We start from the raw sequence: 27670 nt of genomic DNA, 5'->3' as shown, positions 1-27670 counted from the left end.
ATTGTAGGGTCTCTCCAAATATGGTGCGATGGATAACATTTTGGTAAAAATGACCGATAGTATGTAGAACGGTGTTTGAGGAATTGACGATTAAAAGTAATGGCGGCCGTTCGAATTTTAACTTGGCCAATGTTTTAGCGCTTGTAGATCGTCAATAAGTCCAGATATTTTGATGAAAATTATGTCACCTAAAATGATTTTTTTTTCTGTTGTTTTCAGATAGGCCTACGTGTTTAGTTTGCGTGTAGGTCTTTCAGGAACTTCACAAATTCGGATTTTTTTAGACTTGGCGCATTTTCCTTCCATAATCGAATAATCCCTTTAACCCCTTTGCTCTCAGGCTGTTGGCGACAAATTTTAATGATCTGTATTAGACGTATAGGCGATAAATGTGGTAGCCTTATTCAACGCTAAAAAAGGAAGAAAGGGAAAGAAAGAAAAAAATACAAATAAGTGTGGGGAGAAACAAGTACAGCGATAATTGGATGATAGAGTATGAGTACAGTGTCTTGCTTTTTCACCCTCACCAACAAACTTGTTTTGGATTTTTTTTCACTTGTTCCCTTTCTTACTTGTATTTACAGTATACAATAGCAGGATGAGGTCTGAGAAATATACATCATATGTGTGTGTTTGTGGTGTTTGTGTGTGTGTTGGGGGAGGAGGGGGAAATCTTAGGAGAACAGCCACCATCGTTATCTCATGCAGTTGCGTGTTATCTCTTTGAGATAGCACGATGGTGGTGGGAGAACAGAGTAGGACACACACAACGTTTCTTCATACGGCCACAATAAACCTTCGCGGTGAGTAAAAAAAACATGTTGAAGAAACAGTCAGCTGGATTGAATATCTCTAACTGGCGTTTGGATGCAATATTACTCTCCTGATCGTAAACGGGTTAACTCGAAAACGGTTCGAGATAGGGCAGAGTGTTTTATGTTCCACTTGGGTTCGTCTATCCTCCCCTACGCACTTTCATTTTGCAGAACAGGTCCGTTCACCCTGTGTAAACAATAAAGTACAAAAAAAACTCGTTTTTTCTTAGTGATATTGTAAGAAATTGATATTTTCTCTATTTTTATAAACTGAAAAATCCAAATTTATTTGTGAAAATACTTATTTATATTCAATTTATCTTGTGAAACGTATTTTCAAACTTCATGAATTCGCATGATCAAAGAGATTCAAAGAGAAACGCAGCACAAGATATATCACTGAATGATTTTATTTAGAAAAAAAAAATCAGTAATTTTTATACATTTTGTACACATTACTTTCAGATCGAAGCTTCGAACAGCACTTTTTTCCCTTCTTTATTAAATATACAAGTTTCGAATCATCACCAAATAAGGCACGTAATCATTAATTTCTCTAATGAATAAAACATTTTTCTAGTCAACAGCAACAGTTTCTTCTTATTTTTCTAATAGGTTGTAATTTTCTCCCTCTTCTCTCACGTCATGAAAGCAAATATAATTCCACTAGTTTTCGTTCCATTTTCTTATTTTAGATTGGGGATAAATTTGAAAGGAAAACGATCATCAACACCTTTGAATGCCCATGCTATTTTTTTTATTCCTTTGAGTTTTGTCTTTCATAAAATTTACGTTCAAGTGAACGCATATTCAATTTATCTCTTTATACTTTGATATATTTCAATCATTTTAATGATGTAAGGAGTTCATTGATCGCTTACACGTGGCGCACTCAACCTGTTGCTCGCAAGCATCAAGGTATTCACTAAAAAACGATGAGTCCTCGATTTCCTAACAGTGTTTTATTGATCGGCACTCGATAATAAACTTCTTATTCAAATTAATATTCGAGTGATCAAAACAATTAGAGGATATAGCGGACATAGCGGTTACTCGGCTGTAAACAGTAGATTAAGCCGGGTTTTCCAAGGAGAAAAACTTTTGCGTTCTGTGCAGCGTGAAAACACTGATGGTTAAAAACTTGAAATTCGGTTTTTTTGACCAATCACAGTTTCCACGCTGGACGTGCATGAGAAAGCCTGCTCCTAGGAAAATCCGGCTTTAGGGAAAGTTTTGGAGGCTGAAATGCGGTCTAGAGGTGTAGTGCAATATGAGAAAAGATGATCACGCGTGGAAACATGAAATACTCAATTTTTATTCTGAAAAACAAAGTACGCACTTTTTATGCATAAAAAAATAAGGGAAAAATGCTATTTCCTTTTCGGATGAGACCAATGTTTATTACGGAGTAATTCTTTCCTGAACGGAAAGCAATCTTTGACACCTACGGGGCATGAACTCGCATACATTATTGATGAGGGACTGAGGTATTCTGACCTACTGCAGCTGAAGTGCGATTTCCAGCTGTTAAACAGTCGGTGGGGGGGTTGATGGACGACCAGCAACGTTCTACCTTAGAATGTCCCAAAAATGCTCAATGGAATTCATGTCAGGAGCTCACACGATGACTAGTGTATATGAAGGAATCCGTCAAAATGGAAGCCATCCACATGTCGAGCATGATGTGGGGTCACGTTATCATCCTACAAAGGAATTCATTCCCAACTGCTGCAACATAGGTGGATCACTAAGGTCTGAGAATCTCATCTTTATAGCGCTGAGCCATCAGTGATCCATTCCTGATGATACACAGGTCGGTTGCCCAATTTATGGAGATTCCCGCTCAGACCATCAGTGCGCCTTTTCCACACCGGGTATTTTCATACGGGATTATTTCGAGTGCCACGTTGCCTCCAGATCAACAGTCACTTATTGTCAGGTTGAAAAGTGAAACGGGACTCATCCGAGAACAGAACATTGTTCATTTATTTCGACTAAATGAACATTGCCCTTTTTTCCACCGTGTGCGGCCACCACGGTGCTGTCTAGTAAAAGCAACGCACACCATAGGACTGCGAGCACGAAGACCAAAGCAAAAAAGTCGGCTTCTCACAGTTTGAGTTGAAACACTGGTTTTAATAAATGTCCGGAATTGTTGCCGTAGATGAGCATTCATCCCGTGGTTTCTCCTGGACGTCAATTTCAAATATCAATCTTTATTTTGTGTGTCTGCCTACGACCTAGCCGTAGTCTTCGCCTTACATCTCCAGTTTGCAGAAAATGATCCCACAGGCGAGAAATCAGACTTTGAGGAATGCAAATGGCTTCTGCTACAACGGATTATTTTTGACGTGCTTCTAGACCACCAACTGTCCTCCGGGCTTCCGATTCGGCTAAATCACGCTGTTGAGGCATCACATTAATTAGTTGGAACAATCAAGAAGCATTCGATCGTTTCTTTCGGCCACCTTTGTAAAGTTCGTTGCAAGCCATTCTCCATTTACTAAAAGTGACACGTTGTTTTTGACTTCATAAAAATATATCCGTATACTCAGAAATTTGCAAATGCGATAAATTTGAATTTCAAATCTTTTTCGTTCACCATGGATAAAAAACGAGGTGGTTATGTCAACAAATAATAATAAGTAATTATCAACAAATTCGCAATATCCTCTGATTGTCTTGAGCAGTGTATTATACTGATTTGGATGAAAACTTTCATCAGAATTGCCACGTGTGTGTTGTTCTTCTCATAATGAGCAAATACCCCTTAGAGCTTCCCCCACTCATTTTTCTCTCATTTCATTTGTGCCCACAACTCTATGAACAATTATGAATGACCCTCCCCTCATATACTAACAATCTGTCGGTGGTCAAAAAATCAATTCAATATTTATTTTAAATTGTAAGTCTGGTCAGGTAAAATTTAGTACGGCGATGTAGAATGAGAACCGATTTTTATAGCTTATAATAAGTTTTATTTAAGTTAATACTTGATAAGTTTATATTTAGTTTACTTGATAAGTTTATATTTAGTTTACTTGATAAGTTTATATTTAGTTTACTTGATAAGTTTATATTTAGTTTACTTGATAAGTTTATATTTAGTTTACTTGATAAGTTTATATTTAGTTTACTTGATAAGTTTATGAACTTTAGAGAAAGAAGCAAACTCTCAAATATAATTATCTTATGAATTGAATCACTTACGGGAATTTTACCTTTGGCCCACTTGCCAATGGGCTCATATGCTTGAGAGCCAGTTATTAAATTTCTGTAAATTATCAATTTTAAAGTCTTTATATTGATTTTAATGATATGCTAGATTGATTAATGGTATACGATTCACTTTCTTCTCTCGAAGATCTGATGCATTTTGAGCAGGATCCATAGATTGTGGATCCTATATCCACAGCGGTGAAAAATGTCTAAAATTTTCAACTGTCTTTTCGATGACGTAGATTTTTCTTTCTCATTAAAACGTCGTTGAAATGCTCGTTAGATGATGACATTAAAATATAAAAACTCGGTTTTTTTCCCTTTAAACTAATTTCCATACTTCTAAATCGTCGCATTCTTCCAAACTTTAGCGTTTTTGTAACCTTAACATGTCATGGCACTAACTTAAGCTCTAATTGGTTTTTTGACCAATCAAGAAATTAGTCTTTTCTCTTTCTCTCTCTCTCTCTTTTAAATGCACTAATGTTCATCCGGGCATTCAAAAAAACTCTAGTCTTTTCAGGGTTCAGTTTCTTCTCTTCTAGGATGTCGTTGAGCTCAATCACACCAAGTGGCTTCCAACTGTTCCGAGAACGCAACTGGATTGCGTACTGTCGGATTGCAGTACGCGTGTCAGCGGCGATGACTCTTCCGGCACTGTCGCCATACGCCTCTTGTTTTGTGTTTCCGTTATTACGGATACCGGTATGTCACGCTGCGTTGTCTGCGTATCTTCGGTGAATGGGTGTAAACCGACATGGTCCTGGCAAAGTAAAGAAATATAACTAAGCATTGCAGTCAGTTAAGTGCATCATAGAAGTAAAAGCATTAAAATTTCAGACAGAAATGAATGCATCATTTACTTTCAATAGCAACGTAGAATTAAGATTCCGTAGCATAAAAAAAAGCATTATAGGTAGTAGTTGAAATGGTTAATGCTTGTTTTTTTGGCACGCTGTGGTCAGCACCACTGACTAAGTACACAAATTCGTATTTACGTATAGTAAGTGCGGGTGTTATGGAATACAATTTATTTTCTGTCTGATTCTAATTTAAAAGATGACAGAAGCCTAAAGGTTGTATTTTTATAAAATTTTGGTTCTTGTCTTTTCATTGACATATGTATCGTATGTAAAGATAAATATCATGCTCGGAAAAAGATATATTTGTAAAAAAATATACTTTGGGACAACGGGGAAATATGAAATAAGGGGATTCAAAATGAAGAAAACTAATTAAAACTGATCAAAAACAATTTTTAACGAATATATGGCAAAATATGGAATACAATTTTCGTCATTATTTTTATAGTCTGTTTACTGACTAAAAGTGACTGAAGCAATTGGCCAGTCAAGGTTTTTGATGCAATCTGCCCCAGAGAGCAGTCAAGGTTTTTATCCAACAAAATTTTTATTGACATTCCCCATATTCAAGCAAATATTATCATTACGGATATCCCGGTTGATACGGGGGATGCAGAAAATATTAAAAGTTGAATCAAATTCACACAAACACACCCAAAAAAAATTATTCATCGTGGACGACACGATTTTCACAGAAAATTCAGACAGGAGAATTTTTTTTTCATGAAACTACTCACAAATGAAAGGCTGAGCATTATGTTATTGCATTATGAAACGCACTCTACACCGTTCCTGTTAAAGATAACTATATATATATATGTATCACGGTATGTATACGGTATCAACTTCCAATCTACTTGTTTCCCGCATAATCGGATTCAACGCTTAATCTGATATTATGTGCCGAAATCGTTGATATCCGTTTAAGGGGGGGCCGAATGTAACTAAAAAACATCAATTGAAATACCAGACTTTAAGTTTAAAATATACCAATATCAGCGTCAAAGGCAACTAGAGCATATAGTGTGATACATACATTTATATAGGACGAAATGAATTCTCTCAAAAAACAAATTATCCCAACGCTGAGAGAGAAAAGCAACAGAAATGAAATTTTAAATGTAAATTATAATCATTATATTACCAAGAGTATATATGCTTTTATATTTTCGGTGTTTTCAAAATCATTGGCGATTTCCTCTGTTTTTTTGCCTAATTATGGCGAGGTTGATTGATGAATTTTCGGCTTCTCAGCATGAAACCATTGTTATAGAAATCATTTGAAATATATTCTATCCTAATATGTGTACATTCATCCGTCTTAACGAAACCCAGAAACTTTTCGACAGTACCCAATTGTCCTGGGAGAATATGTTGTAAAAATTTTATATGGTGTGTGTTATTGTTTTTATTTTATATATATATGAATATTGAATAACGATATCATGTATATATATATAAGCAGGGGGAAATTTTGGAAATTATAATATTAAACTTTAACATTATCCATATGGTGAAAGTTTTGACTGGGGACTGTATTTTATCAGTATACATGAGTGTATCATCGTTAAATGATTAAGCGGGGCCAACCGAATCTACAACCAATGATTTTCTGATCATCCAGCAGGAAAAAAAAGTGATTTTTATTTCTTTACTTACTATTCCTCTGTTTTTCAATATATCCGGACAATTATCTTTTTCTCTTCCCATTGATAATTCTGCAAAACAAAAACAACTTACAATGTCAGAACTGAGAGCGTATATATAATTTTGATCATAAAAATAACGATCAGCTAACTAAGGGTCACACGATGGCGGTTTTTGCAATTCTTACAATAATTAACAAAGTAAATTCTAAAGTTGATTCGTTAAAATTACAACTATTATCTATGAAGAAAAAGGACATAATTTCAGCCTCGCATAACTTTCATTAACGCACAATAATAATAGAAGGTGAAATATAAGAGATATGATAAAAAAATAATTATGACCTCCCTCTCTCATTATGATAACAGTGTCTGAGGATATCCGTCGAAATAAAATTTGTGCATAGCTCTAATGAGTTATTCATTATATTAATGAGCTGTGTATGTAATTAGAGCAGGTCAAAAAATAAGAAACGTACCGTACGATGTTGTTGTGAGATAACAAGGGATGCTTTTCTCTATAGACAGTTTTGTCTCCTGAAACAACGAAATAATCAAATTAACAACTTCATCTTTTAACCAGAAAGTACAATCCCAAACAATGACATCACAGATTACTGAATTTTAATTTTCGTATGAATGCAGCAATTACGGTTTTGTCGTAATATTTTTAATATTTAAATCAATGTTGTTCAACCGCTAGGCTGCGGACCGGTGTCGTGAGAATTTCTTACTCACGCTAAAAACGTTTCGCATGATTCTTGAAACAACTATGCACATGCATATAGAAATGTCCTATCCACTTGTCAATACAAGATTCATTGAGAAACTGGTTATTTGTGGAGATGAACATCACAAGAAAGAAAATTCATCACTGCCCCCACGGGGACTCGAACCCCGGTCTCTCGCTTGCCGGACGAGTGCTCTACCATCTAAGCTATGGAAACAGATAGAATGTTTTAACCCTGGAGCGTATATATATGTTGAAAGGCACCGTACATGGACGGCGTCAACAATCAACTAATAGCTCGTGAACGACACAGACCAACCAGATGACCACATGCATATAGAAATGTCTCCACTTGTCAATACAAGATTCATTGAGAAACTGTTTATTTGTGGACTCGAACCCTGGACCGGGGTTCGAGTCCCCGTGGGGGCAGTGATGAATTCTCTTCCTTGTAATCTTCATCTCCACAAATAACTAGTTTCTCAATGAATCTTGAACTATGCACATGAATAGCTCATGTTTGACTGACGTTGCATTTGCACAACGCTTTCGCTTAAAATTTTTTTCCAGTAAATTTTCATTCAATTTTTTATATAAAATGAACATTTTCGGAAATTGTGAGGTCTAATTAGTATCACAGTATTTGTTTTTGTTTCAATTTGACCAAGGTTGGTTCTTTTATTCCGCCATTTGGTTTTTCATAACTTCAAAAATGAATTTTTTTTTAAATGTTATCCTAGTTTTGGATCTGAAATTTTTTTCTGGCCATGAACAGAAATAAATTTTTTAAAAAGGGGAAGAAAAGTAGTTTCTTCTTAAGTTTTTGTCACATGATACATTAGGTTCTCAACAATTCCTAATTATTTTAATCAAATTCAGTTAATTTATTTACATTAATCAAAAAGTATTTAATTGGAAATTTACATTGATTACATTTGATTACATAGAAAAACATGCTAAATTAATGTCCAATTTCTTGAAACTTTTTTCAGCCGTGTTATTAATGAAACCCAAACAGACAAATGGAATGGAGAATGTTTCAGTGCTTTATATTTCGGAAGCAGCGCTGAAGCCATGTATATAATTTTTTAACATAAAAAAAAAGAAAACCGTGAATGTCAAACTACTATAGTTATGAAATCTTGGGCGTTAACGCAACCGTGGACATCGGGGTGGTGTAGATAAGCCTATAACAGTACAACCTTCCCCCCCCCCCCCCATTCATCATTGCTTTGCCAATCAATTGCAGTAGCGCATTGAACTCATGCTTGGTACAAAAAGATAGAAATGATGATAATGCAAGAGTCATAAGAGTCATCTTACACCATCAAATGATGGAAACACTTAAGAAGAAATGAGGATTCTGGTTGGATGCACATTTCATCCCCGAGAATTACCAGATCCACCTGTTCGGGAACTAAACTAAAAACATGGGATAATGAAAATGGAGATAATGATGCTATATGAATAAAATGCTAATGCCCAGATGATAAATAATGTTGCCTAAAACATTGATGAATGAGTTCTTACTTTCCCATCGCGAGATTTTTTTCATAGAAGAGGAAATTATCATAAACATGTGCTAAAAGCCCTCCTGTCACCTATTATATAAACACAAAACAATTTGTTGTAAATTCACCAAGTAAAATTAACTTGTGGTCACAGATCAGTGTAACAAATAGTTCGAGGTATGATATCATATATTTTTGATTTCTATGCTACATACCGGTGTAAGTTTCATGTGCAATAATACAGGTTACAACTATGTTTTCATTTTTACCAGAAAATATTTTTGTGGCAAAAATCATACACTCAGTGGGCATCATAAAACTTTATATGTATGTGTGTGTGCGTGCGCGCGCGTGCGTTGGTATCCAACTCTTTACTATTCACTTTCATGATGCACACTGATGTAAAACCAACAACACGTTTTACTCGAAAAATTATAACGAATAGTTTTGTTTATATTTGATAGGTGGCAGCAAGGGTCCCCACTTATATTATCGTTCATTTCAATATAAATGTTACTCATACTACTGACAAATGTGAGCGCTTTCGATAAGAGACAGGTAATCAAAGTTTAATAAACAGATAAGAGCAAAATAGTGAAATTCATACAGGGGGATTCAGAAAAAATGGGAAAAACTTTGAGAGGTGATAGTGCACACCAATACAAACAATTGTCATCAAAGAATGCATGGTCTAACACGAAACGCGAACGCGCCAGCGCGTTTCGAAACGGCCGCTCCGCAAACATTAGAACGGCATTCCTGTTGAAATTTATCGGGAGAAAAAGAACACCATGCATGCAAGGGTAATTTTAGGAACAAGAAGAAACGGTATGCAAAACTGCGTCACACACAGTGAATAAAATGCGCGGCCGCCGTCCTTGTGAAGTTATTCCAGCGTGCAACCGTTCTAACAGTTGTAACGTACGGGATAATGGCGCACTTTTGGTAATACTGAGTCCTACGAAGAAAAAGGTTAAACATCTCATGTCAAGAGTATAAAGATGATTGTTTTTCTAATATTTTTACCTGAAGATAAGCATCATAATATATGAGGATGGGGGGGGGGGGATAAAACAAAGAGAATAGGTGCAGAGATAACGCCATGCGGCTTTATGTGTTTTTCTTACCAGCAATTCCTTCATGAGTATCTCCTCTTCGCCGCTTTCCTTTTCGCTGCCACCGGAATTACAAATGGCTTCACCGTTGATAGATTGCTGATACTTGCCTGGCGTGTACATTAAAGAGTCTGGGGATGTGGTCTGGGTATCTGTCTTTGGACTACCTGATGAAGATGAAATTCGCATTACATGGTATTGGTATGTAATGAAGATGGAACAGAGACACTCATCAATAACATTACGGTTCCAGGATAACACAAGGAATCCAAAGATGGGAAGAGGAAACAGACACACAAGCGAAATAATAAATAAAACATATTGTTCCTTTTTTTTTATATATACATCACGTACCTTTCTCTTCTGGGAAACTCTCTTCGAAGTATTAGTATTTCTGATTTATTACATTGTGGAGGTTATTCAAGTATTTATGGATGGGTGTCAATAAGATGTAGAAGGCAGAAAAACATTGTAATGGTAATGAAATCGCAAACCTCATATGTATTTTCACGTATGTCATTTATTATTATCTGATGCATGAAAGAATCTGAACATAAAAATCTACTGCGATGTCTCCAGTATAACGTTCATCTTAAGGGGAATTGGTGCTCATTCTTGGCTTCCAATGCTTTCTTATGGGAAAAATCTCCTTCCTTTAAGGAACACATTTAAAAATTTTCTATTACATTTAGGCTCTCAATTCTTTTTTTTTTCTCAGATACTATATATATTTTTATACAATTTCACAAGAACATTTAGAATTTTGATGGTTGATTATTTATTCTAGAATTTTAACTCCAACAACATGCATTTGTTTTCAAAAATCACCAAAATGTACAAATATTTCGCGCCGTAAAATTTTATAAAAATAGTTTCAATAAAAACGACTCGCGTTAAAGTTTGTAACACTAGTGTTGAAAGACACAAAGTTTCAAGACATTCGGATGAGTGGTGTTCGGAAAAATTTTCCTTATCTAACACAAAAACTTAGTTTTGAGGAAAACGGCACTCTATAGTGGAAAATATTAGCATGTATAATGCCTGCCAGTAATTTAGATTAAAATACTTTAAAAAATATTTTAGTACAGGTAAAAAAATTTTAATTTGAACATGGACGCAGAAAATTTTATAGTATTCGAAAACTGAAAATTTCGACAAAATGTGTCTTTTGGAAAGTTTGAGTGTACCAACTACCTTAATTAGTATTTTTTGATTATTCGCAAAGGTTGTTCAATTTCAACGAATGAAGGTTGCATTTTATTCGTTTCATATTATTACATTTTCTTTTAAATGGATGGATTGCTGTTCAGATTTATACCTTGTTCCCCCCACATCAGTCGGCATGCAGTAAATATCAGAGACAGGTCCGCAGGTAGCAGCATTGTGCGCCAATTACAAACGGATATAGGCCGTTCGAACGAGAGTGGGAGGGGAATTTTCCACGTCCACCCTCTCACCTTTGCTGGTAGTACAAATTTTTTGGGGAACGGGGAAGGCAGTCAAACCCTCCATCTTCCTCCTCTAACCACCTATGCCGCCAGGGCACGCCGCGTAATGTGATCATATTGGCACTCGATCACATCGGTAATCGGTTCTGTTTGCAAGTAAGGTGGCCATACATTTCGTTTGGTCAAATGGGAGGTATGGTCGTCTAATGCTGTCATCTAATGCCTTACATCAGGGATTCTCAAACTTTTTCCACCCGAGGCACCCCTTTTTCTTATTCAAAACTTATCCGCAAGATCCGACGTCTCTCCAGAGCTGTTTAACAATGAATATTTTTGAAAAACTTTGACAGGGTCACCGCTCTGCGGTGCGGCTGTAAACAATTTGAGAACCCCCTACCTTAGGACATTGTGAACAGACAAATTTTTGTCATATGGGAGCCTTCTGATCTCTTACGCAGCCTTACAGGTTGATAACGATAACTTTTTGGGAAAAAACGAATCTGGTGCAACCTTATCTCCAGAATATGTAAAAAAGACAAAACATTTCTACGAAAAAATAAGATAACAAACCGAAGTTCCGATAACTATAAACAAATTATTTCTCATGTTTTGATATTGGTCAATCCCGTACTTAGCAGAAGTGATAACAATACCAGAATAATAACATTACCCTGATTTTAATAAGTGGCGTCGACTGCATGTTCAAATATTCACGGAGCCATAGAGAGTTAAATATAAATACTTGAACTTGAATCGGGATGAGATTTCGTTGTTTTTTCGGTGAATGAAACGTGATTTGTGCAGTAATTTGATAACGATAACAAAAATGATAAAGCATCTACTTATTAATCTAATTTAATTACGGTCCACTCAATACGAATTAAAGATGCTGTGTTTTGCATGGTTTTTTTTTTTTGCATGTTTAGGGATTGAAGAAATAGCATTAATATTACAATATTGTGTTTTGCGTTGCAATTCTTAATTTTTCTTTACTTTGCTGATTCAATAATCTTGAACACATGATCAAATAGTGCAAAAATACTTCACACTCTACTAATTTTTTCATTTGGCTCATCTAATCGACGAGAACGAGCATAGTTAGTATCCGACATTTGCCGGTACGAATCTTCAATCATTACACTTAATTCGTAGTTCGAAAAATGGAAGGCATATGGCAGCACTATAACATGAATTATATAGAAAGAAACTTTTCAAGTTAGATCCACAACACGGACACGCACATTCCAACATATTCCAATTCGTTAGAGGCTCGTAGGAAACTATGAACGAGGCACCTGTGTGGTTTAGTAGTAGTAGTAGTGGTATCCGACATTTGGAACAAGCCAAGATTTATGGTGGAAAAATTAAACGTGGTATTTGAACTAATCCATCGTCGTTCATAAGAAAAGGTTTGTCATAATCGATCCTAAAATGCAAAGGACCCGCTGATATTCAAATCAGCCAGTTCAATTGATAGTAAGAGTTTAGTTATTTAAGAGTTTACCACATAATCTCTGTGACACGAATTTCTTGGTTATGTACGAAAAACACGGGTATTCTCGGCATGCCGGTGAATGCGGAGGAATGAGGTATGAATATTTATAAACCTCTACAGAGAGACGACGCTATACTTGAATCAATGATTCGACAGCTTCGCGAAGGTGTGTAGCCTAAATCGGAAAAATTTATAGTTGCAAACGAGAATCTGACCGCAGTGTTGGTGTAAACGTGAACCTTTGTTTTCTTTAGAAATCCTTTAAGAAAAACAGATAAGCATGCAGCACAAAAACTCGGTAAGCTGATTTATTCAAGCATCATGTCACTGTCCGCTTTTTCATACGAAGGTTTTTAACTACTGGTTGATGTGAACATGAATTTAGGAAAGAAAAAAAATTCAATTGCCCTTGCGGGGAATGAAACCCACGTCCTCTCACTTGCGACAGACCTCTAGATTACAAAGGCAACGAATTTCAATCTTTCCTTACATCTCGTATGCACTGAACAACAACTTTCTAATTGGAAGCTAGAGGAAAAAGGGGTCGTTCAAATATTTCGATTATTTTTATTTTGTTACACAATGTATTTTCACTCGCAAAAGTGGTTATTTTTGAGTTATTTTTTAACACAATTTGAGCCATTTTGAAATTGAAACCACGCCTCTACTACAAATGGTTAATGAGATAAAGCACTTACAGGACACCCTGTATAGTTTATGTGCAAGGTTTATAATAGCAAGAGTAGTAGATGGGGGTTAGAGTTGGCTTCATATAACCCGTTTAGACTCGAGCATTCATTTTTCGGAATTTTCAAGATGTTTTTGCATTTCGATTCCCAAAAATGTTATGCCTTAATTCACACTTTCATCTTGAAGTCATATGAACCCCCTTCCCGAAAATTCATTTTTTTAAGTGTTTCCTTCTGATGAAATCCTCCCAAAGTTCATATTCATCCTATTTCTAACTCAAAGCTTACACAATCCTCTAAATCCGGACTAAACTTCCTGACATTGAAATAAAACATTTTACAGTAATCAACCCAAGCATTTGTGGCACCAGGGTTTGAAAGTCATAACATAAAAGAAATACTAACTTCGAGCCTGGTTGTGCCTATTCTTGCGTCTCTTGATAAAGCAAACGACCAGTACAACGTTCAGAGCCAGGAGGAGAGTACCGACAACCGATACAATGACAAGCAGCATTCGTGGTATTTCACCGTTTTCGCCGCTGAGAGCGTCTTGGGTTGAGCTCGATGGGTGTCGATCACCGTATTTGCCTAGATTAGATAAATAAAAATATTCAAAGAAAACGAGAAATTATTCTAGGCACGATTCGTATCATTTACTTAGAAGTTGGGTTGGTCCGATAAATCGATAAATCGGGTCGGTTAATCGATCAATCCTTAATCGCAGTAAAAAAATTTAGTTGAATTAATCTACTCGATCAATCCGATTGAAATTTGAGTAAAAAGTTAGTAATTTGACTTGATATTTATTTAACGAAACCGATTAAATGTCATAAATTATTCTACCGATGTATAATATTTTTGATAAGTGGTCATATATCTGAAAACATTTGAATCAATATTTTCATCAAATATTTCGCCATTGGGAAATACAAGTCCGTTAAACGAAAAACTGTGATCATTTCAGTTTCAAATTCAGTTTTATGGGAGTTTTAGAAGGGAAGACCAAAAATTATTTTCTCCATTATGAACAGTAGTTGTTCGAATCTGGAAGCTTCAGTTCCTCTCCTCATAGGCACCATTTCGGAGGAATTAGAAGGAAAACAAGTAACAGTATGCATGGGGGCGTAAGCAGAATTTTCTCGGGGGGGGGGGGGGGAGAGGGTTGACGTTTTTTCTTGCAAAATAACACTATAATCTCAGCTTAGGGGAGAGGTTAGAACCCCTATCCCCCCTGCCCCCTTTGCGTACGCCAATAATAGTGTGATCGAAAGTAGTTTCGAAATCAGTAACTGACATAAAATAATCGATTTTAAAAAATAGATAAGATCTAAATCAAGAAATCCCGGGTTTTAACAAAATATGTTCAGTATAGGAACATTAAATTGTTTCAACTGGCAGCCTTAATTTCTTAGTCTATTCCTCTACTTGTTTAAATCTACCGAATAGTGCGTGAAATGTATAAATTACATTTTATAGCATCAATTAATATTAAATAGTTAATAGAAACCTTCGATTAATGGATTAGGAATTTTTGATTAACCAATTAAAAATTTTAGTCGATTCCCAGCCTTATTTCGAACCATAGAAGGTACTCGTTCGATTTTTATACTACAGAAAACAATGTTTCTCAACCTTTCTGAAAGGAAGGACTAGTGAAATGTTTGAAAAAATATATATAGGACCAAATGTGTGTATCCCGTATCATGGGAAATACCTGTAATTTTCGTTATTCCGATGTTTTATTATACATGTGAATTTGTATATGTATACTAAATCGTAATAAACACACAGTGTTTTCGTAATATATATTACACAACTATTATGATAGTTATGACAGAAATTGTAAATAGCCATCTCACACATTTGTTATGTTTAAGGTTTTTTCCGCAATTTTTCTGAAATTTTGATTATGATCAGTGATTATATGGCTACTTTTGGCCTTTTTTATGACAATTGGCGATGCCTCGTATTTTACGGATTATTATTCGAGATCTTAGCTTACCGTATTTTTCTCAAGGAAATGTGATCATCGGATCATTTGAATATATTTTTCATCAAATACATTTTTGTCTACTACGATATATTTTAGCAGAAATGTACAACCACACCTTTCAGCAATTTTTGCAGTAATTATAGAATTGCATTTAAAGCAATGAATTGCAATTTCTGGCAAAATTTTTTGATATGCCGCATGAATGTCCCGCATTCTCTTCAATGATGTATGGTGAACCTTAGTGTCAAGGTAAAATTTTATGAATGGTGAATGATTTTACCAAGTCTGCGTGTGGACCACCCAAGGCATTGTCGCAGACCATAGGTTGAGAAACGTTGATATAGCAAATATAATGATTTATTGTCAACAACATATTACTCACGCAATGTGAATGCCCTTGTATCCTCCCTGCTGTAGTCGCTCTCTCCAAGGGCGTTCCTCGCTGCCAAATGGATGACGTACTCTTTCGATTCTTCTAGACCGGACAGAGCGAAAACTGTACTATTTGGTGGATAAACGTCGGCGTACTTTACGTCGTCTTGAGCGTCGACCGAGTAGTATCTGACTCTGTATTGTTGGGGAAGTCCGCTTCCGTATCCTGGAGTCCAGCTCAGCACAATACTTTCGTAAGATGAATTCACTATGCGAATATTATATGGTGGATCTGGTCTCCCTAATAGAATAAAAATGTTATGCAGCTTAATTTTAGCATAGTGTATTATATTTAATAAATATTTCATTGAATTCTTCTTTCTTTTCAAATATTGTGGAAATCTATTAATAATCTGACAATTTCAATTAACAAAGTGAAGTTATTTCTTTCTTTCTTTCTTTCAAACCGAACACAACTCACGTCTACCGCCATGGCAATTTACTACCTTGTGAGTTGAGCCGGAAGTGAAACCAAGAAGTTATGAAATTGAGATTTATTACAAAGTGCAGTGTCTCTACATAGCAGAGGTCTTCAACACATGTGGCGCTAGAAGCAACATTGGGCTGTGGCCACTGACGGAAACTGAATTTATAACAAGTATGAAAATAAGAAAGAAAACTTACAAATGAAAGAATGCATTCACACACACACACAAGAGCAGGGGAAAGAAAAGTATGTAATTTATCACTCTCTCTCAAAATTACGTTCAAAAATTATTTCAGAATTCACAGAATTCTTAATTAATAAAAAATATATACAGAAATATTCTCAGAATGTATGTAAATTAATATATGTATCAAAAAATATTTCGGAATTGATGAAAATTCATATTTATATAAGGGGACACATGACGTTCAAATAAAATTTCTTATTACTGTATATTTCTTACTAAAAATGTTTTAATGTCATTTCAGCATAAATATAATAACAATTTCAGGTCTCTCTTAGTTTAAAAAATATGTGTTTCAACAAGCTTGGCTCCCTATTTAGACACAAAGAGGCGCTAAACTGGAACGGTGATTTATTGGTCATTTTTTTGCCCCCTGCGTCTCAAATTTTGATATTGGTAAGCATCATTTTTTTTTATTTCACTCTGTAGGCATATATCAATGATTTGTAGCATCCCTTTTACTGTGATTTTTATTTCGTGATAATTTTGGCAAAAAAAAAGTTGAAAATGGTGAAAAATTTGCAAATTTATGCAGTGCAATATAAAATCAGGTTTATATTTTTTTTTTATTCAATAATGGTTTCTCATAATAAAATATACCTGCTACAAATCATTCATATATGCCTACAGAACAAAAAGAAAAAAACAACAACAACAAAAAAACTTGATGCTATCTAATGAAAATTAAGGTACGGTGACAAAAAAATTACAAACAAATACTACCGTTCCAGTTTGGCGGTACTTGGTGTCTAAATAAGGCGCCAAGCTTGTTGAAACACATTTTTTAAACTAAGGGACTTTAAATTGTTGTATTATATTTATACTGAAATGTGTCATTAAAACATTTTTAGCAAGAAATATACAGTCTTAAGAAATTTCCATTTGAACGTCATGTGTCCTTATGTGTGAAAAATTAATGCCACAAAATGGGAGAAAAATAGTTTCCTTATTAACGAGAAGTAACTTTATAATTATGAAAAGGATTAAATTTAAAATTACTTAAAGGATTGAATTATATGGATATATGTTTTCGCCCGCTGTGCGCCTGAAAAGTTAGAGACTCCTGCTCTATAGGTAGCTACATATCTAAAAAATTGATAGTGGACATACCTCTCCTTCTGAGATGAACTTTCACGTGATCATGGCCAAGATCGTTCCTAGCTACGCAGGTGTAGTAACCAAAGTCGTTCGTCTGCAGGTGCTTAACAAATAAGACGCTCTCCCAAGTGACGTCGTCCAACTTAGCCGCTTGGGACGCGTATTTGCTGCTACTGAAATTATCGCCTATGATGCCACCGTTGTAAGACCATACGAAACTCACGTCCGGCGCTCCTTCGGCGAGGCATACGAGCCTGGCACCTTCACCTTCTTCGCCGGCAACGTCGACGAAGCTCTGTGGTAAACGAACCACTGGTTTGACTGGAATTTGTAACAAAGAAATTTTGTTCACGAAAACATTTTCATGCAATGACAATAAACATTTTACCCTTTTCGGGTTATCTGACTATGATATATATATATAGAGCACCCCATTGGGAAATCGATAACTTACACAATTATTAATGCGATATACTGAATTACTACTGATAGGTTTCAAACTGTACGCAGTGGAGTCAAAACATTTAAATCACCAGCACGGTAACAAACCCGTACACCCTGCAACAAATACATAGACCAGGGGAAGTTGACCTTTTGCATTCCACGGACTCTTTGTGCCAATAAGACGAAAACCAGGGATCCCCCTTTGTCTCTAACACGCAGGCAATGCTCTTTCTAAGAATATTTCACACACAATAATGTGGAAACAAGTTAATCGTGATCTCATTCAAGCTCGCGGACACTCCTGAAAAATTCCCAAGGTCTTCTAAGGGGTTCGTGCACCTCTGGTTAAGAACAACTTAACCGCTACCATAGACCATGTCAAGATGAAGAATGTTCGGAATAAAACCTGGGGCACTATTTCATTTTCCCCATAAAACATCATGTAGAAAAAGAGATTTATAACACTTTGACAAAGGGTAAATCATTATGTCGGAATGCTATCACAACCGAAACATTGATAAAAGTGCTAATGTTTAGGATATGCTTGTCGTTTACGTAATGATGTAGCTGATATGTATCAAAACTCTCTTGTGCAAAATAGGTGGCACTTCCAGTCATGAAGAAAAGATTGGGATCGCCCCGCTTCACTGATGCCAAATTTCGACATGGGCTTTCATGTGCAAAAAAGTCAAGAAGGACAAGGAATGTTGATGGAATGGGGATATGATCAAAGATGAATTGTTCGCATGTGCAGCTTCTGAATTTGAGCCTACCTAGGAAAACTCACATCAAACTAAGTGGAGCTACTTGAAATACAAGGTTGACCTTTCCTACATCTTGGTCTTCATGGTAGTACTGATTACTATTAATCTCTGCGCGGACTTTCTTCGGATTTTGCTCTTTTTTCACAATTATTAGAGTTATTTCTGTTGCAAAATTTTTTCAAACTAACGTGAAAATGACATTTCTTCTCCAAAATATTCTAGTTTGGATCCAAATGGGGAAAAAAGATTTTAGATGACCAGATATTTTCAGCTGATGAAGACATGAGAGAAACTGGGGTCCAAGGGATGGATATGTCCACTCCCTTTCACAGACACCTTAATACTATAAAGGAAATACCTTTTGAGCAAAGTGTAGATAATGCAATCCAACGATTATCACCAAACTATAAAAAATTCAAGGTCCAAACATTCGTTTCAATGCTGAAACTATGCCTTCTTCGGTGGATTATTGACTTATATAGCGTAGACAGCTCGCTAGAATAAAAGCACGTGGCCAGATATTTTTCTCTGCCACCCCATTTACCCATTCTAGTGCCTTCCCTTCCCTTCCCGTAATTGTTTTAAACTTATTGAAAACGAAAATAATTTTTAAAAATAATGGCGAAATTATGTAATTTCAAAACCCATTTCGATAATAACGAAATATTTTTTCCTTAATCTCAGCTACACCCGAAGATACTCAAAAACATCCAATTCGCTATTTTCCATCGTTAATATTGTAACAAAAAAGTTTAAGGGATTGCTATGGGAATTCGGGAATATACCGATATTCAATTTCCAACTTGGCGATGGTTTACGGAAAATGAAATTCCATTATAGCACGTTATTTGTTCGTTGCCACAACTTGGTACAATTATAGAGGACGTTGTTCCAATATATATTATGTATAAGAGGATGCTGGATTTTTTTTTATTTCTTTTTTTGTTATCTTATAACTAAAAATCGATCTTGTCATAGTACCGAGATTTGCATAATTATTCATGAACGCGTCTTGTTGTGCTGCAGGGGGTAAACGGAATAGTTTTCTTCAGCACACGTGGCGATGCTCCCGACTGATGGGATGCGTGTCTTGGGTGATGCTTATTTTTTTTTTTTGGGTTTGATGTGGAAAACACATTTGCCTATCGTATTTCGTGCTTCAATAAAAGCGTTATTTCATGATAGAAAATTCATTTGGGGACATTTAAATATTATTAATAGCTTATAAATCGTATTAGTGAGCCGAGTTTGTGATTTTATTAATGCTAGGGGCCTGCCAACTCCGTTTTATACGTAAAAAGGTCTGTGATCTTCATTTTATAAGTACATAGAGAACAAGTACCTTCATTTTATTAGTAAAGGCTTCTATGACTTTCATTTTATTCATCGATCTGTTACCTTAATTTTTTTTTTCTCTCTCTCTCTCATTACTATATCTGTGGCTTTCATTCTATTGGTAGATCTGCGACCTTAATTTTAATGGAAGGTGTGTCACTTTCATTTTAGTAGTACATCTGTGACCAGCGCCGGTTCTAGAAATTCTGTCACCTGAGGTGAAAAAAAAAGTTTGCTGCCCTTAAGATACGACTGTTAGAAAAGAGTTGTTTTTCTTCGCATCCATTCATTACCTTGATACAGAGGGTTCCCAAAGTGTTGGTCTTGACACCCTTGGGGGGGGGGGGGTAACATTGACAATTTAAGATGCCGCGAGAGAATTTCCTAAATAAAAATGTCCTGATGAGAGTAAATATATCAAATCAATATAATAACTCTTCTTTGAAGTCTGAGATAAATACAAATACAAATACAATAAATACAAGATCTTCCCATAGTGAGCGCAGCTGTGTTACTTTTTTCATATGGGTTTCGAAAGAATGCCTGCCCTTCAACGGATAAATTGAGCTATTTAGCAAATATATATCATATAATGCATCAAAATTGTACATAAAACTTACTTTAAAAACTTGATAGAAAATCTTATTCCATCAAATATCACATCGCTGTGTATGTTTGGTTAGTCCGATGAAAAATATATATTTGTTTTTCAAAAGTGCTGTTGAGCGGTCTCCTGAAACACCCTCTACCGGTTTTGCGATTCGACCACACATTCTATGGTCAAAAATGCTTGTTTAAGTTAAGTTACATCAACTCTTCAAGTTTGCCCCATAAATTCAGAATCACTCTGTTTTTACATGTGAGATGTTTAACATCAACTAACTCAAACCAATTCCGTCACCTATCAGATAAAACTGTTAAAATTCTTTAATTGGAATCAGTGACAGGATTTTTATTATGGCGCATGAAAAAATCAATATGATATGATATTAAATCTGTGATTATAGCTAAAAAAAGAGCAGTTAAAATATTATCTAACATATATTGCTAACATATATATAATTAATTTCTTAAAAGACCTTTACTATGCTTGGTTTTATTCACTTATAAATTATGGTGTAATTATATGGGGTGGTGATTATAAAACTAATTTATTGCCTTTATTTTCAATACAAAAAAGAGTTTTCAAAACTTTGAATCGGGGTCAGCCTCATTCCTCTACAATTTTTAGAAATCTTAATCTACTTCCTTTACGCCATAATGCTATTTTTCGTATTATTCTGTTCTTAAACCGTAATAAAGGCTTATGCAGTTTAAAAGATAATGTTTCCGAGCGTAGACCTCATATGATTTACCGTATTCCTACTTTTAGGAAAGAAATTTTTCGTAAACATTTTTATTATTTAGCTCCAAAATTATATAATTCACTACCGCTTGAAATACAAAATATACATACACACGCGGCATTTAAAAAATCATTATTCAAATTATTAATTTCAATAGACGATGTGGACTCTTATTTTGACCTTTAGGAGGAGCAATAAAATTTATTCAATTTAGCTTTGCCACTTTAATTATGTATATTTTTTCAATAAAAAAAAAAAAAATTTGTTCTTGTTTGTGTTTGTCTATGTATGTGCGAGTTTAATTTTTCTCCTCATATATTTTTTATCTATAATGTTTTGTTTTATTTTACATTTCTCGCCATGCATTAAGAACTTTTTTGTGTTGTGTGTGTTTTTTCGTTCTTGATTTTTTTTTTTATCTTTACGTATTTCTTTATTTGACAGTGATAATTTTGTCTCTTTTATGTTGTATATCTGTCTCTTTTTTTTCTTTTTTTTTTAATGTTTCTGTTCATGTCGTATATTTTTAGATATTTTATTCATTAATTATGTAAATTTTCAATCATCCGTACAGGCATCACAGCCTCTGGATGATAAATATGTTTTGTTTTGTTTAAACTAATCTAAATCTCTGTATGTTGTAAATGAATAAATTGATTTGATTTGATTTGATATTGCTGTTCTCATGCGGCACAAAAATACGGTTGCTAGTTTCAACAGAAGGACTATCACAGTTTAATTTGATAGGTTGCGGAACGGGTTCCAGTTCGATGATGTGTTTCTCACATGCACAGTGTTGTCCCCGCAATTGACTGATGATTTTCAAGATCGGATAGCAAGAAAGCGGTGGCAGATATTAAAGTCTTACGGAATATAAATGTGGGAAATCAGAGATTTCAGATACGATATTCATGTTGCAAGGGGATGTGTGGTTATTGAGAAAAAAACTTTTTACATAGACAAAATAAATACGTGCCCAATAACCCAATAAGAAGTTTGTTGCCCTGTCTCCCCTGATACCAACTACAAAATATTTATTTCACTTACCCAAGTGTAATATTCGCAGAGATATTTGAATTCAAAAATCTGAGGAAAGTTGGGAAAGAAGCGTTGTCTTGTAGTTTTTGACGTGTGACACACGCATACATTGTGTGTAGCACACGTAAATAACATAACGTATATAGTATATAACATTTTAAATAGCAATGTGTGTGTGTGACACTTTCATTTCATTGGTAGAAGAAGGAAGAGGTCCGTCAAGTTTTCATGTTATAGGTAGAAGTTGACTGTGGCTTTCATTTAGTCTGCCAAATCTGTGATCCGCATTTCCCTAGTAGATGTCCTTCGTTTTACTGGTAGATCTGTGACCTCCAGTTTTTTTGTACGTGAAGAGGGCTGTGGAATGCAAAAGGTGAGGAAAAACCCTTCTCTATCAGAGATATTTCAAATATAAACACTCTGGCTGAACCCTTGATGAATTTTGAGATTCCTACACTTCACCCTAAATATTTTCAAATATTTCTATGATGTTCAGGGTGTCCCATTCAAGTCGCATAACAATTATGCAATCAAGTCCTTCCATTCCATAATGGTCAATCCCTAACAGATATACATCACATTAGTAGGCCCGGTTTTGAAGCAGTGATGGATATCTGTTAAGAGATTAGATGAGCTATAATTCTGCTATAATATATCAATGCGACACCGCGAAGTGAATCGACGTCGGCATTCGAATTCCGTCGCAAATTTGCGGAATTTTTTTTCAACAAGAATTGCAATCACGTACATACGGCAAATTTACGCTTAAGCAGAAGCTCGTTTTATCATTTGGCTTCTTGATAAAAAGTGTCACTCACGACTCACACTTGACTATGAGCAGCGCTGCTTCGACGGACTCATCCCCGACTCCGTTGTCGGCAACGCATTCGAAAGATCCCGCATCCATCCTGCTTACGTTGACCACGGTGAGTGTGGAGTGCCCTCTTTCCACCATCTCTCGCGTTCTGGTCATGTCGAAACCGGGTCTCCTCCACGTTATCATGCGGTTTATAATAGGATTGGCTGAAACTTGACACTGGAATTCTGCGTTCTCTCCGCTGCCGACAACTACGTTCTTCGTCAGCTTCGTGATTTTTGCAGAGACTGGAAAACATGAGAAAAACTTGATTATTATATTGAAAGATAAAACTTTATCATTAGAGTCTTACATAGAGAGAAATAATGGCCGCGTCTCCACTCGAGTATACCCGGGTACGATTCACGGATAATTCACCGACAACGATTCACCGCTAAGCAATTCACCAATAGGGAATTTCACTGCCACGCAATTCGCAGGCAAACGTTCGTCACCAGTGAGTGATTGAGCAAATGAGTGAATGTGAGAGTGATTGAGTGAGAGAAGATTTGTGAATGAGCTAGTGAGTGAGAGAAGATTTGTGAATGAGCTAGTGAGTGAGAGAAGATTTGTGAATGAGCTAGTGAGTGAGAGAAGATTTGTGAATGAGCTAGTGAGTGAGAGAAGATTTGTGAATGAGCTAGTGAGTGAGAGAAGATTTGTGAATGAGCTAGTGAGTGAGAGAAGATTTGTGAATGAGCTAGTGAGTGAATAACCATATCAGCGACCGCGTGAGTGACCACATTAGTGATTCACTCTCATCTGCTCACTTCTAGCTCATTTTCTTCTGCTCACCCACTTGCTCATTAGCTTGAGCGAGACTCATTCATTTGCTCTCCCACTCACTAACTCCCTGCTTCCTGACATTTGATAAATCACTTGCTTGTTTACTCACTAGCTCACTGATCTACTTACGATGGCATTTCGTAAATAAATTGCTTGTCGCTGAATTTTCCTAACTGTGGAATGTCATGTCGGTGAATTGTTGGCGATGAATTTTCCGCACTCGCCCGAGCACAGCCAAGGAGCCTCGGGTGCTTACGAGGTCCAATGACAATGAGATCTGCTTTCATAGAAACTATTAAATTATTTAGCACAGTACTTTTAGCCAGGTAAGGCTGGGTCCACACCGGACTGATACGATAAGCGATACAACTGCAACTTCGACAAAATGGTTAAAAACCTCAATTTCAGGTTTTCAACCAATCTGTGTCATATTGCAGGCTTCATCGCTTCTAACATCGCTCCAATGTGAATCCTTCCATAGCATCTCACAACACCACTTTGCCTGATACTTTCAAGGCAGCTGAGGTGGCCCTTCGTGGAATGTGACAACGTGGAACACTCACACAAAACATTAATATTGATTGTGGTCCAAGTGACTCCTTCCGTGTTCGCCGCTTCGCAGCTGTATTCACCTCCGTCTTCTCTGTTGACATCTCTAAGCTCTAGAATCGAGCCGCGGAAAAGAGCTCGATGGCCGTATCTCCGACCACCTGGCCTCGTGGTGCTTTCTGACGCATCTAATAGAGGCAACCCGTTTCTGGTCCATGAATATGTGATTTGTGAAGGGTTTCCTTTAGCCGTCGCGTTTATCGCTGTGGAGTCACCTTCCATCACGTCAAACCTCTCGGCAAATGAAATTAGAAATTCAGGTTTATCTAGAAGAAAGAAATAAAGTGAAATAAGAAAAATTTAGCGTTTCTTCTAAGTATTGTATGACTTATTCTAGAAAAAAAAATTGAAAGAAGAAAGAGAGAGAAATTGAGAATTCTTCAAAGTAAGTTCCAGAAAGGGAAGTATTTTATTCCCTAGGTATAATTTTATGACTCGCAGTTTAATTCCTTTCGAAGGTAATTTCAAAATGCGAATATTTCAATTCTATTTTCAGTTTTGAAATTTCGCTGCATTTTTCAAGTACGGTGCACGCTGCTTAATATGATCACTTCGAGTCTCGGAGTTTCTGATAAAAATAACTAATTGACACCGTATTCCAAAGAAATCGAAAAGTAAATACGACGACCATACGTCCCGATTGATTGAACGGGACGTATAAAATTAGGTTGATTTTCCACTTGGAGTTTTTCTTTCCCCATAAGTTGTTGTAAAATGTTGCACAGTGCCACATATTTTTTCCATATCGTTCTAAAATATGTTTTTTTTTTCGATAAGCTAGAATCTGTTGCGTTTTTCTTCTTAGTATAATTCAATTATTTATGAGGAGTTTGATACTATCTAATGTGTTTTACGAATTACACATGTAAGGTAGGTTCCATAGATCCTGTGAAAAAATTTTCCTGACACTCTGAAGCTGAGAGAAACTGATCAAGAACTGAAATAGCGCCTTCTTTTACATTGGATTTGTCTCCACTATAGGTAGGTCATTTCAAAAGTAGCTTCATACGTTTATGCATTATAGCTGCTATTACTGCTTGAATACGGCATTGCGAAAAGAGTACGGAAATATTTGTTAACAAGGGAGTGGATACACCTTCTGACTTTCTACATAGTCTTTCTGGTAGGATGACAATGACAAATTACGGGGATAAAATGGATCTATTTCAAACTGTGGTTCTGGTCTCAAAACTCTAAACGAATTTTTCCCAATTTGCGACATTGGTTCGTTCCTTATTTTGCAATGATAACATCATCCATGATTATAATAAGTGACGTCTATTATAACTTTAAAACTACTATACTTTAAACGGACTATAAACACTATATAATCTATCTATGGGAAAACTCTCAAGAGCAATCTTTGCTTGCCTTTTAATCATTCGTCGGGCGCAATATGTTGACCGCTGAGTTCAGGCGCAATGTGATTGATGGGCACACACACTCAGAAAACACAATGAGCAAATTAAGTTAACTTGTGTGAACAAATTAATTAAGTTTAATTATACAACTGCCAAAAGATGGTTGTCATTATTAAAGGATGTCAAAAAAAAAACACACACAAAGTATTCTGTGAAAAAAACATGTATTTCTTTTATATAAAACTAGTCGAACAAACTTTAATAAAATTTATGACCTACTATCAAACACCGCAAATAAATTAAAGGTCTAAAATCATTTTAAAGCGTGCACGCGTGCGTTCACAGTATTAATATGTTTATTTAGTTATCCTCGGCGAAGGGATCTGTACCTTCTCCAGTAAAGCACCGATCGCATCATATTTGCGTGTGAATTGCACCATATTTCCACAAATGTGACGAGTTCGGGCGGAATGAGCTTCTCTGAACAAAACTTGAACAACTTTCCGTAGTGAAGTGTCAAGGTCCTCGACTCGAGGACAAAGTAAGTGGGAAGGTTGCATAGAGCATGCCAAAACAGGAAGCTACTGTGAGCGCCGGGTACCAACGCCCCCTAGCAGTGGGGCGAGGTTAAAAAAATGGCAGTGCTGTGCCTGTCAGATCAAATGCGCCCGACAGATGGTGGGTTTAATCAAAAGAATAAAACATTTGTACATCTTTACCCGCCGTTGTATATGTCTATTATTCTGTCTGTTATTCTGTATACATCAGAATAGTATCATCATAATGATGATAGTCAACAGGGAATCGTTTACGCTGTTCAACTGCTATAAATAAGGTTCTCTAAACCCTTCGCAATACACAGGCGAACCACTCTTCCTCAACATCACATCATATTACAAATCGCTAATCACTGAATTGAAAAAAAAAATTAACGGAGCGAGTTTGGGTGTGGAGAAGCTTGTTCATAGAATGCGCTCATGAGCTAATTTTTTTGATTTACCGACTCCCACTGGATTGCTCTCCGGAAAGAGCGAAGATATGCAATGTTGCGCTGTTGACCGCCCCAGCAACCGCACTGTGCGCACCCCAACCTCAAAAACCGGTTTTCCACCGCGTAGTGCTGAAGGTTGGCACCCGGTTGCAAGTTCGCCCACAATAATAACAGGCACAGAATAAATTGCCGAGATGTTTGCTTCCAGATTTAGATGATAGACGACAGCATTCTTTTAACACATAATGGACATTATCCGGAAACTAACTTCTCTTTAGGTACGCAACACATGCATGACACATTCCCTCGTGAACAGATTCATTCGACATTTCCCAGAGGAATGTTTATCAGGTGTATGTGCGGTTCAGTAATAGTATATACTCTGATATATTGCTTAAACGTTTTCCCTTTACTC

General features: G+C 36.0%; 1 protein-coding gene across 1 annotated transcript in view; it reads right to left on the bottom strand.

The window, feature by feature from the left end:
* Positions 1 to 1207: 1207 nt before the first annotated feature.
* Positions 1208 to 27670, bottom strand: part of LOC149085634 (nephrin-like) — a 193746-nt gene continuing 167283 nt past the window's right edge. The window contains exons 14-22 of the mRNA XM_089232440.1: positions 24858 to 25169; positions 23478 to 23756; positions 17738 to 18046; positions 15907 to 16197; positions 13937 to 14119; positions 9912 to 10066; positions 7023 to 7080; positions 6557 to 6615; positions 1208 to 4797 (exon numbers count right to left, since the gene is read on the bottom strand). Coding sequence (XP_089088566.1) covers positions 4597 to 4797; positions 6557 to 6615; positions 7023 to 7080; positions 9912 to 10066; positions 13937 to 14119; positions 15907 to 16197; positions 17738 to 18046; positions 23478 to 23756; positions 24858 to 25169 — 1847 coding nt within the window. The 3' untranslated portion in view covers positions 1208 to 4596. The remainder of the gene's footprint in view (positions 4798 to 6556; positions 6616 to 7022; positions 7081 to 9911; positions 10067 to 13936; positions 14120 to 15906; positions 16198 to 17737; positions 18047 to 23477; positions 23757 to 24857; positions 25170 to 27670) is intronic.

This window comes from Pholcus phalangioides, unplaced genomic scaffold, assembly GCF_987345545.1.
Source record: "Pholcus phalangioides strain wild (caught in Gottingen) unplaced genomic scaffold, Ppha-v1.0 ptg000006l_1, whole genome shotgun sequence".
NCBI lineage: Eukaryota > Metazoa > Arthropoda > Arachnida > Araneae > Pholcidae > Pholcus > Pholcus phalangioides.
Note: the sequence above shows the minus strand (reverse complement) of the source record. Positions and strands in the feature narration are given on the sequence as shown.